This window comes from Schistosoma haematobium (assembly GCF_000699445.3).
Source record: "Schistosoma haematobium chromosome Unknown HiC_scaffold_323, whole genome shotgun sequence".
Classification (NCBI taxonomy): Eukaryota; Metazoa; Platyhelminthes; class Trematoda; order Strigeidida; family Schistosomatidae; genus Schistosoma; species Schistosoma haematobium.
Window position 1 is genome coordinate 1 of NW_026137082.1, and position 13,729 is coordinate 13,729.

The 13,729-nt window shown below is 39.6% G+C and overlaps 1 protein-coding gene across 1 annotated transcript; it reads right to left on the minus strand.

The window, feature by feature from the left end:
* Positions 1-974: 974 nt before the first annotated feature.
* On the minus strand, positions 975-4,076 carry DDX10_3 (ATPdependent RNA helicase; the record flags this gene model as incomplete). Its single annotated transcript, XM_051219090.1, has 3 exons — positions 975-1,217; positions 3,628-3,984; positions 4,026-4,076. 3 exons carry the CDS (start codon positions 4,074-4,076, stop codon positions 975-977), a joined length of 651 nt encoding a protein of 216 aa, XP_051064014.1.
* Positions 4,077-13,729: the final 9,653 nt, after the last annotated feature.

Genomic DNA, 13,729 nt, shown 5'->3' on the forward strand with positions numbered 1-13,729 from the left:
ACTTCACTTATCTTGGAAGTCTGATCAGCCCTAATGGGTTGGTGTCTGACGAAATCTCAGCACGGATTCGAAAAGCTCGTTTGGCTTTTGCCAACTTACGTCACCTATGGCGAAGGCGAGATATCCGTCTATCAATAAAAGAACGAGTATACTGCGCGGCAGTCCGTTCTGTTTCGATTTACGGCTGCGAAACATGGCCATTAAGAGTAGAAGACACTCGTAAGCTACTAGTGCTTGACCACAGATGCCTTAGAAATATTGCGGGCGTCTGCTGAGATCACCGGGTAAGTAGTGAGGTTAGACGCAGTGTATTAGGGAATGATGGTAAATCAGTTGATGAGGTTGTGAATCTTCATCGACTGAGATGGTTGGGCCACGTGCTGTGTATGTCTGAACAACGATTACCACGACGTGCAATGCTAACCGATGTTGGAGATGGTTGGAAGAAAGTTAGGGGCGGCCAAACCAAAACGTGGTATCAGTCCACAAAGTCACTAACTTCCAGTCTGAGCCATGTTGCTAAATGCAGACTACTTGGTTGGGTCCGCATGACTATCGTAACCAATGGTTGGAGACTCTGAGTGACATGGCTCAGAATCGATCACAATGGCGTCGGTGTATACACTCTCTGTCTTCCCTTAAACTAAGAGATTAAAATTACTTTATATCTTTCTTTCTACGAACTAATTCTTTCTTCCTGTACTACATCCTTATATGCAATCTTTCTTTTATATATTACCACAACTGAATTAAATACTTTTATGAATCCGGTGTCCATCTTTTTGTGTTAATGAGGTATGGCAACTTGGACCGATGCATATATGCGCCTGGTCCTGCGTTATAGCTGACTGACTGACTGAACCGGAAACCCTAATACAAAGTTGTTTTTCTGAAAATTTGGCATTAAAGGAGGTGATTGTAAATAGGGAGTAGTATGACAACATAAAAAACTCTAATTCTTATTATTCATAAACTTACTTTGTTAAAGTGGCTGAAAACAATAAAGTTTGTCGATCAGGAGTTAAATTTTGAAGAATTACTTCTAAATCATCACGAAATGTTGGATCTAATAATCTATCAGCTTCATCTAATATAAGTAATTTTAAATTAGACATATCAAGAAGAGAATTTTCAGTTTGATGTTGAGCCATTCGACCAGGAGTTCCAATTAGAATATTTGCTCGTGATATACTATTCCATTCTTGATTTTTTAAAGCCTACAAAGAATGAAAAACAATAATAACACTGAATATTAAACAAAAATAAACTTGAAAAATCATATCCTATATAGAAAGTATACAAGTAATCTAACCAGTTAAATTCAAGTTCAATCCAGAGGCATATGGATGAAGGGCTCATGATAGATGAATGAGGTGGTTGATTAATACGGTTTTGGTTATCTATTTATGAGAAAAATTTTTTAAAAAATGCAATCCTAAGGGTACATATTTAATAGATGTGGATCATTTTAAGGATTTCGTACTTTCCGATAGGTGGTACTTTAATCACTCTTGAAAAACATCATCAGAGGACAAACTTCTGATAGAAGTGAACTATTTATACTTTTCCACACACGACTAACAGTTTATTCTGTCGACTTTAATTGGCTGTTATTGATCATTGTTTTGTGATTTTTTGGACAGTTATTTCCAATGACTTGATTTTCCTAGCAATCCATTTACACTAGATTTAAAAACTTTCCAAATCGAACTTTTGTTCAATGTGTATTGACACCTAAATAGTGTTCATTCAAACGAAGATAAACGAGGTTCCTACTTTGTCCGATGTAGGTGCTTATCGTAGATGGAATGGTTTAATCTATTAATTCATCCTTGGAGAAAAAGTTGTGCTCAATGACTTGACTATGATAGAAATTAATGAACTTATCAAACAAAACATTATTACGAGGATACTCAGTCACATATTTTACCAAAAAACTATCAGTTCAGTAGATGTGCTCGTACTGTAATGTGATCTATTTATTTATTTATTTGAACACATAGATATTAGTAAAAGGAGGCATCAAATACATATGCGCCACACAAATCTCATTTGATATATGTGAGGGCGTTGCTACTGCCCCGGTGCCCAAACAGAAGCAGGTAGTTTTCTTAGGGGACCACATCCGGAGCCTTTGACCTAAAGGTGTGTTCCACAAGGAAGTGGAGCAACTTAAGGAGATGCAGTCACATGGTAGCCAGTGACTAATAATTGGTTCATATGCCGTTTGTTACCTTAGGGTACTGGAGTCCATGAGCACCATTGGTTTGGAATGAGAGTTTTTCAACTCCCCTAGGTGGACTCTCCGTGTCGACTAACCCGGCTAAAACACCGGACATTCGGTTTTCGTTACAGTAATTGGTTTTTCATCTGAGGAGTAGATCTATATTATTTATTCTGATGCTAGTCCTACTGGGAACAATTTGAAATTGATAAATCGAATTAGGGAGTATTTATTTTGATTGGGATTCGAATGTCATATTGGATACATCTGAAACTTTAGTGTTGAGAGTTGCACATTTTAATCCCTAAAAGTGTATTATTCTCCTTGACATTAGAAATTTGTCATATAAATGGTCATCAACATGTAAGAATTTTTAGTTTAGAGATTTCTGTCAATCTCATCTAACCATTAAGTAGCTTTGTCATTAATGACTGTGAGAAACACTAGCTTAAAAAGTGCACTAACAGAAATTATGATAAGTCCATCCTGAGTACACAGATTTCAATAAATTGACTTTTGGAAAGAAGTAACAAAGTAAATTATGTAATTCGGTAGTTGAAAGTAGTCAACAGGAAATCTTGAACTCATCTTTCGTGCTATTTGGTATTGGTCAACAAGGTGTACCTTTAATATTGAGGGAACTGATGTTTTCTGGAGGATTCGGTCCCGCGTTACTCAGATTCACAGTCAGAGACGTTACCACTGAGCTATTCAATTTTAAGTGTAGCTCAGTTCAATAGGAGGCTATTTGCGGCTCAAAAAGACCATTGATAAGTCCTTTGACTGTGAAGCAGAGTGATGAGAGATCGAATCCGCCAAAACTCATCAATTCCCTCAATATTACAGGTACACGTTGCTGACGAGTGCCAAATAGCATGAAGATTGAGTCCAAGGTTACCTGTCGATTACCTCCAACCACCAACTTACTTCCCAACAATGTACGCGATATCGAGTCAGACTAGTGATCATATTGCAAGTCGATAGATGAAATTTGCTCAACACTAAGAAAGACTTTATATACATTACATTGGTGACTTTTCAGCAATCAATCAATTGCAAATATAAATTATCTATGAAGAACCTGTTTATATACTCGAATTTAAGCCATATTGTTTCAATGAGTACTAATGATACTATACGGTTGCTTATGTTAAATTAAGTGGATCGAATTCAACCCTGTAACCTATTTGATAAAACACGAGTACTTCCACTATTTCACTACTATTCATACATGTAGTACTAGGATAAGTGTTATCATTCAATTCAAAACTAAAGAATAGAGAAACAAGGATCTGGGTCGAATAAATTTCGTTTACATGATAGTTAAACCCTTTTGAAATATAATACTCTCTTCTAACTTGATGATTCCTATTCGATGCATAAGGTTGAAAAACCAAACCTACCGAGACTTTGCCGCCCATAATGTTCATCATAGTGAAGTGGTGTTCACGAGCAATTTTGGCAAATACGCTGAAAATCTGTCTTGATAATTCGCGAGTTGGTGTTAAAATTATGGCGACTGGACCATCAAACATGGAAACTTTGCTTTGATGAAGAAGTTCAAGCACAGGGATTGCAAAAGCAATCGTCTTGCCACTACCAGTAGGTGCTTCAGCAACCACATCTTGTCCAAGAAGGGCAGGTTTTAAGACTAGCTTTTGAATTGCAGTAGGCTTTGTGTAACCTGACAATTTTAACCCCTTCAATGTTTCTTTAGACAAAAGAAACTGTGTAAAGAAATTGCATTTGGATGTGTCTATCTAAAATGCAGAAATATTTTAATATTGAAACAAAAGCTTACACTTTGAAGACGTTCGTTAGTGGAGGACTGAGGGTTAGAGTCACGAGTCATAAGTAGAGAATTTTCGGTTTCTAAGTAATATTAGAAGCGTATGACAAATCTGTTCCGGCTACTGATTTTCAACCTACAGTCGATAATAGCAAGATGAAAATACCATGAATTAAAGTTAACTGAGCACAATAAAGTACACCAATAAGCTCAAACTAGACTAATATTTTACATGGTTATTGAATAAGATACACAACATATATTATAGAACTCATGAGCACTTAAATAAAGTGTGAGGGACAAAAATGAAGTCAAGACACATGAAACTAGAGGCAAGCATAAAAGAATAAGAAAACAAATTAGTTTATGCGCCCCAAAACTAATACTCTAAGTATTAGATCGGTTTCTTGTTTACATTAACTCTCATGACAATGTTTTGCGAATCTGGCAATATTTAATCTCAGAACTAAATTGGCATGTTGATACAACTCATAAATACGTATCCTAGTGTTTGTAATGTCAAGGAAATAGAGCCGCCAAACTGGAGTACCGCATAGACCTGATGATGAGAAGTTGAGTATATTTTATTTTGCAGGCTTGTAATGATTTCAAGACGCTTAGATAGAGTGATGACCCAGATTGATGCATGTATGAAGCATAAAAACGATTGATCTAGTGAACTTCAGAACACACCAGTTAGATTTTATGTTAGTAAAAACGTAGTTATCCCCATTGATCTTAATTGGTTTATTGACCAAATTTAAGAAATTCTTACAGCTTTCTAATAGATCTGCTTAACTAGGGTGGACTTTAAATAACAAGTAATCCACCCAATACAGCTTGATTGGGTCGTGGCAAAGTACTAATCCGATTACCGCTCAGAAACCATATGAAAAGATGAGAAGCTGAAAAGGAACTAAAACTAAAGTTAGGTGCTGGCAAGAAGGACCTTAGATTCAAATTTTCGGGTGGTGAGGCTTCAACAGAGAATGATGCCGAAGCCACTTTTGGTGCAGTATGAAATCATTTAAACGACCTTCGGATCTGTTACACAAATGTCCGGAACTTGCTCAACAAGCGATCGGAGCAAGGTATACCAATAGACTCTACCAAGCCGGATGTAATCACTGTTAGCCCCCAAATGCCCTGGTACAGCCGAGAATGGGGAGAGTTCTCTCTCCCTCTCCAAATGCTCTCACATGGACACGCGTAAATAGCCTCTGTCAGGAAAGTCCTACTCACTGCATTCTCGCACCACTGGTGTTGTTTGCGAAATTGAGAGGATGAAAACCAAATGTCCAGTGCTTTAACCGGGTTGGTGAACAGGGAGAGTTCACCTAAGGGAGTTGGAAAACCCTCATTTCAAACCAATGATGCACATGGGCTAGCTCCAGTATCCTGAAGGGACAAATGGCGTATGAACCAATCGTTGGTCACCGGTTACCATGGAACTGCATCTCCTTACGATGCCCCACTTCCTTGTGGATCTGACCTTCATGTCGGAGGCTCCGGGTGTGACCCCTAAGAAAGCGCCCTGCTTCTGTTTGGGCATCCGGTCAGTATCAACGCCGTCACACATATCAAATGAGATTTGTGTGGCGCTTATGTATTTGATGCCTCCTTATACCAATATCTATGTGTGCAAATAATAATAATAATAATCACCGTTACAGAAACTTGGCTGACTCAGTGTGTAGACAGTAGGGAACTTGATCTCAAAACTTCCACATTATTAAGAGCCGACAGAATCTAGGAGCGTAAAAAAGGGACCAGTTCTATTAATTAGAAATACTATCCCCTTTATCGTTATCGATAACACACCCCATGAGAGTGGGATGTGTGAATTAGTTAGTTGCAGTTTGGAATTCAAAGAACAACAGCTGATGAGTGCTTTAGTCTACCTCAGTCCAAACTCTGAGGTGAATGATGTCTTGCTAAAGGGTTTCAACACTTAGTCATCAAGTGGTCTATGATTAATCTTAACAGGTCTAAATGCACCTACAGTAGACTGGGAAAATCTGAGGACTATGATGTCAGAAAATTCCTTCGAACAGAAAGTAATTGACGCAGTTATCACATATGTCCTAGTGCAACATGTGAAAGAAGCAAACAAGTACCACCTAGACTCTGAATCATCCTTACTAGACCTCATATTGGCATATTATGAGGATGACGTAACAAATCTTCATTATACGCCACCCTTAAGTTAGGGTGACCACAAAATTCTAGTCTTTGATCTCCATATTGTTGTCAACAACAATGAACTAGAGAAATGATCTGAATGGTCTAAAACTTGACAGTTATTGATGAGTGATTCTAAGTGCATAATGGTGCATATTGGTCACCAAGGTATAACTACACACACTGTGAAAAGCAGTGAGTTTTTTTTCTTTATTTGAACACATATTTCTTAAATTTTCCAATTTTTTTAATTTTTAGATCATTTTAAATATAATCGTCTAAAAGACTCGTCATCGACGTGACTATATGAAAATTTTCATTTGTGACGTTTAGCATATATTAAGAAACAGACAATGTGATATTGGTTAGTAACCGGTTAGGTGAAGAATAATTAAGTCAGATCATGTGATGAATATAATAGATTTCGGTTACTCATTTAGAATATAGAATCATATTTCAACCTCACTCAATTTTCAAAACTTTATATTTATTTATTTGAACACATGAAAAATGGGTACAAACGGGCACTGAATACATATACGCCACACAAGTCACTTGATTTGTGTGTGAGTTGTGATACTGCCCGGGTGACATCCGAAGCTGGTGGTTTTCCTAGAGGGCTACACACAGAGCTTTCGACACAAAGGACTGATCCACGAGGCAGTGGAGCAACGTAAGATGTGAGTGACCAACGATTGGTTTATATGACATTTGTTCCGTCAGGATCATGGAGCCCACGTGCACCATTGGTTTTCCAACTCTCCTAAATGGACCCTCCGTGTCCACCAACCCGGTTAGGGCACCGAACATTCGCTTTTTGTCCTTTCGATTCTGTAAACAACACCCCTGCCACGAGAAGTCAAAGTAGGACTTCCCTGACATGTTCTATATACGCGTGGCCATGTGAGAACGGACTCCCCTTACCCTCGGTCGTACCAGGGCATTTGGGGCTTTGAATTACCTGTTGTCCAGTCACATAATGACCCAAGAGTCATTGTTAGCCAAAACTTAAAAACTACTGCACACTGCCATTCGATAGCTGCCAAAGATTTCAGAGACTTGTGGTTAATATGTAGAGCCATCAGCCCTGTCCATATTAAAAACTTTCAGACCTGTATACAGTGTTTGCATGTCTTAAACGTGATTACTGTATACAAGCGGCCAGCCTCTGACTAAAAAAGACGGTGAGTTTTTGAAAAGGGTTCAAAAAACGGCAACTAAGTTGATCCAGTGAATCATAAAGCTCCCATAGGTTGGTAAACTGGCCAAATTAAAACTTCTCCCTGTGATATAGAGGGTTCAGAGGAGACTCAATTAGTTTTTAAACTACTTAGTGATAAATATGCATCTGATATACCCCAACATTTTTTGTCTTCCAAAACAGAGAATCTATGAAGACACTAAAAATGTTCACAAGCCCAGAACAAATTACTTGTCAGCTGACTATCGAATTTCCGATCGAATTATCAACGAGTGGAATTCATCAACTCAATACATGATTGAAGCTCCACTTGTCGATACTTTCAAAAGTAAGTTGGACCATCTGAAAGACCACCATTGCAAAGACTAACACAGGCCACCCAGCTTCCTTTTCTTTCTAAATTGAAACCAAAACCGCTTCATTGATAGTTTCCTAAGCTCTGGTATGTGTTATAACGGAAGTAACTAAAATGTTTAAACTTAATGCAAACAACGTCAGTGTCTATGTAGGCAGATGCATTTGCCTTTCACTCATTCATTTATTCATGCTAATGAACATTTTATTTATTTATTTATTTTAACACATAGATATGGGTACAAGGAGGCACCAAATACATATGCGACACACAAATCTCACTCGATATGTGTGAGGGCTGTGATACTGCCCGGATGCCAAACCGAAACAGGTGGTTTTCTTAGGGGGCCACACTCCGAGCCTTCGACCTGAAGGTCTGATCCACAAGGCAGTGGAGCATCGTAAGGAGATGCAATCCCATGGTAGCCGGTGACCAACGATTGGTTCATACGCCATTTGTTCCCGCAGTATACTGGAGCCCATGTGCACCATTGGTTTGGAATCCGTTTAAAGCGCCGGACATTCGCTTTTCGTGCTCTTAATTTTGTAAACAACACCCGTTGTGCGAGAAGGTAGTGAGTAGGACTTCCCTGGCATAGGCTATGTACGCGTGGCCATGTGAGAGCATTTGAAAAGGGAGAGCGGACTCTCCTCATTCTCGACCGTACCAGGGCATTTGGGGGCATGCTAATGAACAGAATTCATATGTAGTTTTTTCCCGAGTTGTGGAAAAAATCCCATACGATGATCATGGACAGATCGGTATGACAAAAAACATACAAGACACTAATAACCATAATCATAATGATCCACAGATAGGCTAAAACTCATAAATAACAAATCGTAATCGTATGTAGCAACTGAGACATGTGATACGTAAGTCATTTGCATCTATCATGTTTGACTGTGTGTTTTGTTGGAAAAATTGTATGAATTTCGTTTTAGAATTTTTCGCTCTTTTAGCCGAACAATTCTAAAAACCATATAACTAATTGGATTTGATTGCTTTCGTAATAATACTATGATATTAATCTGGATCATACTGAACGAAATTTGTTAATTATATGACAGACTGATTATCTGTTAATTAACTGTCTCATGCAGCGAGTAACTTACATTAATGTCCTAAAGACGAGCCTGAAGTAGTCCCAACCTCTGAAACACGAGTTGTGGAGGGTAACGTACTATCCAAAACCACCGGGCTTCTAAAATTGCTACATTAAGTCGCAGTTCATGTTTATTACAAAATAAACTTCAAAATCTAAACAAGAAGATCCTGCTGGAGTAACGTAGTCTGTTTATTTTTTCGACACCTACATATCAAGTTTTCATGAAGTTTTAAATACTTGTTGTGTGATGTATCAGTGGTCTGTATATGTAGAGGGAACCATGGATAATATGACACGACATGACTAAATCTCCCTTAACCATTCTACACTTTGTTGACTGTAAAGTGGGTGAAGATCGACCCTGTTAGGATCCCTCAAGAAGTCTCAGAAGCAAACATAATCCTTGTATTACTGTCCCAGGCAGATAATCCGGCTGCATCTGGTAATTACCGGAAGCTCTTCCAACTCATCCGAGCCACTGGCAGCAAGAAGTGTGGTGTGAGCGAAACAATCCATGAGGATGATGGGATGCCAATCACTAACATCCATCGACGTCTTGGACGATGGGCAGAATTTTTCGAAGGGCAGTTCAACTGGCCTGCTGCTCCGGCAACATCGGTCAGACTGTCCTGTCCTCCCTGGCCGGTGACGACTGATCCACCAAATGAGGAGGAAGTCCGCAAGGAACTCCAACTCTTGAAGCGTTACAAATCACCTGGCCCAGATGACTTACCTCCGGCTCTTTTTAAAGATGGTGGTGACTTTCTGACTAAGGAATTGACGACGTTGTTTACAAAGGTTTGGGAACTAGAGAGTGTACCAACGTCATGGAATGAGTTGATAGTTGTCCCCATCTTTAAAAAGGGTTCACGTCATTCCTGCAACAACTATCGGGGGATAAGTTTACTTCCGGTTGCGTCCAAGTTATTGGCTTCCGTCATACTTCGTAGGCTGTTCAAAACCTGAGAAAGATTGACTCGCGAGGAGCAGGCTGGGTTTCGTTCTGGTCGGGGATGTATTGATCATATCTTCACCCTCCTCCAAATGTTAGAACACCTCCATACTTATTAAAGGCCAACAATCGTAGTGTTTCCTGACATCAGAGCTGCCTTCGATTCGTTGGACAGGACTGTTCTCTGGGATTGTCTATTGAAGAAGGGTGTGCCTGAGAAGTTCATTAATATCCTAAAGCCCCTATACACAAACACCTCAGGCAGAGTATGCTATGCGCTTTGCACCTTCGAAGTGAAGACTACTTCTGCAAGACTGGCAGGATTCTAACCCTGCACTCACTCTGGATGGTGAGCAGATAGACGTAGTCGAGAAGTTCGTGTGTCTGGGTAGCTGCATAAGTGCTGGTGAGGGTGTGAGTAATGAGATTAATGCACGCATAGTGAAAGCCAGAACGGCTTATGCCTATCTGGGCCACCTTTGGCGCCTTCGTGATGTTAGTCTGGCTGTAAATGGTCGGATCTACAACGCGTCGGTGAGAGCAGTTCTGCTCTATGCTTGTGAAACCTGGTCTCTCCGAGTTGAGGACGTTAGACGACTCTCTGTGTTCGATCATCGCTGTCTCCGAAGGATTGCTGACATTCAGTGGCAACACCATGTTAGTAATGCAGAGGTTCGGCATCGTGTGTTCGGGCACAGAGATGATAATTCAATTGGTGTCACTAGCTTGAAACACCGACTTCGGTGTCTTGGATATGTTCTCCGAATGTCGTCCCAGAGAATTCCACGTCGTGCATTATTCGCCGACTCTGGGAATGGTTGGAAGAAGCGGAGAGGTGGTCAGTATATGACATGGTGTCGGGGTATGAAAGAAAGCCGCAAAGGACTGGCTTGTGTTGGTCCCACACGACTCCCTGGTTGGGGTCCGAGAGATGGTGCGACACAGTGTCTAGAAACGTTATCAGATATGACTGAGAATAGAAGCCAGTTGCGATCCTGCTGTAACCTTCTTTTACTTTCTTCATAAAAAGTGGTTGTCTTCTTTAACTGAAAGATTTCTTCTGATTGTACTTTTCTGCTCCCCATTTTTACCACTATTATTATTGAATAAAGCCATTAATAATAATAATAATAATACACCACCTTACATCAACCTCTTCGTAATTATTCTCTTTTTTTCCTTCTCCTTAAATTCTCATTGTTTTGTGTGGCGCACATATAGTTTGCGCATTCTTGTACCAATACAGGTTTGAAGCTGTGTTGAGACTCCGAGAAAATGGGTTTCACGAGGAGGCCGTTTCGAGGAGGTTTATCAGTAACTAGACTCTTCCTCATTGGTACCTCCTTTATGTAATGGTACATATATCCACTTAGAGTCAGAATGTAGTTTACCCCTGGCTAAAGAACCTAAGAAACGAGTATAAAAATGGAAGGTAAAAAGGTCGGCGTATTCTCAATGGGTTGCTAGTTCAATACTTATTCAAAGGCCTTGGAATATCTTTGAATTTTAGAAGTTTGAACTTTGAAAAGTGCAATGCGAAGAGTATTTCTGGACAGAAGTATTACAAACCGGAGGTCATCGGATTGAAATTTCTCAGCTGACAACCAATTAACCCAAATATTACGACTATATGATCTTAAGAAATCTAGATCCAGGATAGTTGACGTGGTATATGGCATCTTCTTCATAAAGTTGTATAAAGAACTATATTTATTTTCTACAGAATACATAGGACGAGAGTGATGATTTGTTCTACCTCCATATATATTTTGAGTTCAAGAATTACATAAAACCCTGTATGGCCAGTCGTCTGTGCAACTGGAAGGAAACCATTCTTTTCAGAAAACATGCCTGTTCCTGATAAGTCCGCGAGAAACAAAACTTTAGGCAGTTGGATTATCTTGGTGTTTACGTTTATCACCAGTCCAGGAGGTTAGCGATCTGCGGACCGTGGAACGTTTTTAAGAGGGGCCCGCCGTTCGCCAACCCTTTCGAGGCTTTCTCTAACAGCAGTGTAACCAGTTTAGCGAATGATTTTCTATGTAGTCCACTCATCAGGTAAACCAATTCCTGTGAGGCAGAATGATGTGGGGAATTATCATTTTGAAATAAGAGGTTCATTACTAGTCGATCACTAAATTCCGATGAGTGATTGATGAAGATGTGATACAGCCTAGTAACGGTTCGTTAGGTTCCTCCTAGACATACTGGACTATTATTCTTGAAAATCGGAACTTTTATTTCTGGTACTTAATATGATATTAATCATCTGAAGATCCTGATCTAAAGAGTGGGGATTTACAAATCGAAATCACCCATTGATAATTTCTCGGAGAAATTTATTTCCAGAGCTCCTCTGTGTGCCTGAAGGAATGAACTAATCCGAAAGTAACAGTCTCCAGGTAATCTAAAAACTACACCTATCGGACAAGAACTGTAAGTACTCTTTAAACTATACATTAAGGTATGAGAGTGACTTATCCTAGGAGATAAGATTTTGTGAGTCTCGAGAGAGGTAGGTCTGTAAAACAAGGCCGACAACTAAAAGTGTCAGATCTATCTTTAAGTAGCGGCCAGAAAGCGTCGAGAGATAGTTTGCCTTTTGTGATGTCACTAGTAAGCCAAGCTTCTCCGGAAAGCATTATACTTGCTCTATTCATTTACTAATTTTCCAACTTTAACGTACTTACATTATCGCATGAGCAGATAGTAGGAAAGGAAGAAATTCAGAGTCGGACAAATATGAGGCTATTCACACCGGGAAGGGTGTCGGTAATTGCCAAATCGGCCTTTAGCGGGTTGGTTTCCATGGGTGTATCGTGGTGTTGAGGTTCCATTGATCAGTATGAGTTGTGACAATCAAGCCGGGGTCATCAGAAGTAACTGGAAAGAAGTAGATGTCGAGCTCCTTGATAGTGAGTTGTTCACTAACAATTTGCGGGATGGATGGGGGAACTATTTTTTTACTTTACGATAAGTTGCCTGGTAAGTCTCAGTCTGCCCCCACGAATCACAAGGACTTTCGAGAATGTTCAAGATTTATCATACCAAAATTCATGCGTGGCTGTCACTGTATGAGGAGTGTCTACTGTTATGTTGAATCAGCCAGATATTGGGCAGGATAATCTATTCGAAATGGACCACCATCGGTCTACCTCAGGAATCAGGCTAACTTCAATAGATTTAGTTAAAAATTCAGAGTCCTTCTGAACTATAATTAAACATTTTCAGCCCCCTTTGTTCAAGCAAGAATGACACCTGAGTGGTCACACAACTGACTATGGTTCATCAGGTTGCATTCTAATGGTAGAGTTCGCTTGTAGATAATAAATGGGTACTCTGAAGTATCAAGTCTATCTAATATGGTTTTAAATTCCATACACTGATATCAGAAACACTTCTGAAGATAGACTATTGAGGGTCAGACACTTAACTGTATGTTGGCCTTCCTGACTACAGCTGATGAAATCCCCATCACAGGAAGGCTAATTATACTGAACAGAAATGCTTTAGAATGTCAGGTTACTCCTCTTACTTTTCTTTTGCGATTGCGACATTGAGCCTGAAAAGTTTGGGGTTAGTTTTCAGTATACCCGGGAAGAGATTTGAGAGCTGATGAGTTCGACTAACATCTTCAAAAATGAAATCACATAAGCTAGAACTGGTTTTTGTACCAATTTTTGATCCTCGAATATAAACATGCGTACAAGTCCTCGTGGAATGAACCTTGAAATTGCTCCATGTAGTTCCCTGGAAGCTAAGAGGGATAACAGGAGCGGCACACAGTGACCAAAATGTGAGTACGTTGTCTGAGTGCAGATCATCCACCAAACTAGTTATTAGATGAGGCTTAACTAAGCTCTACGGCATAATGCACAAAGTCATTTGAAGCCACTGGTATCTAATTACATCAGAACAC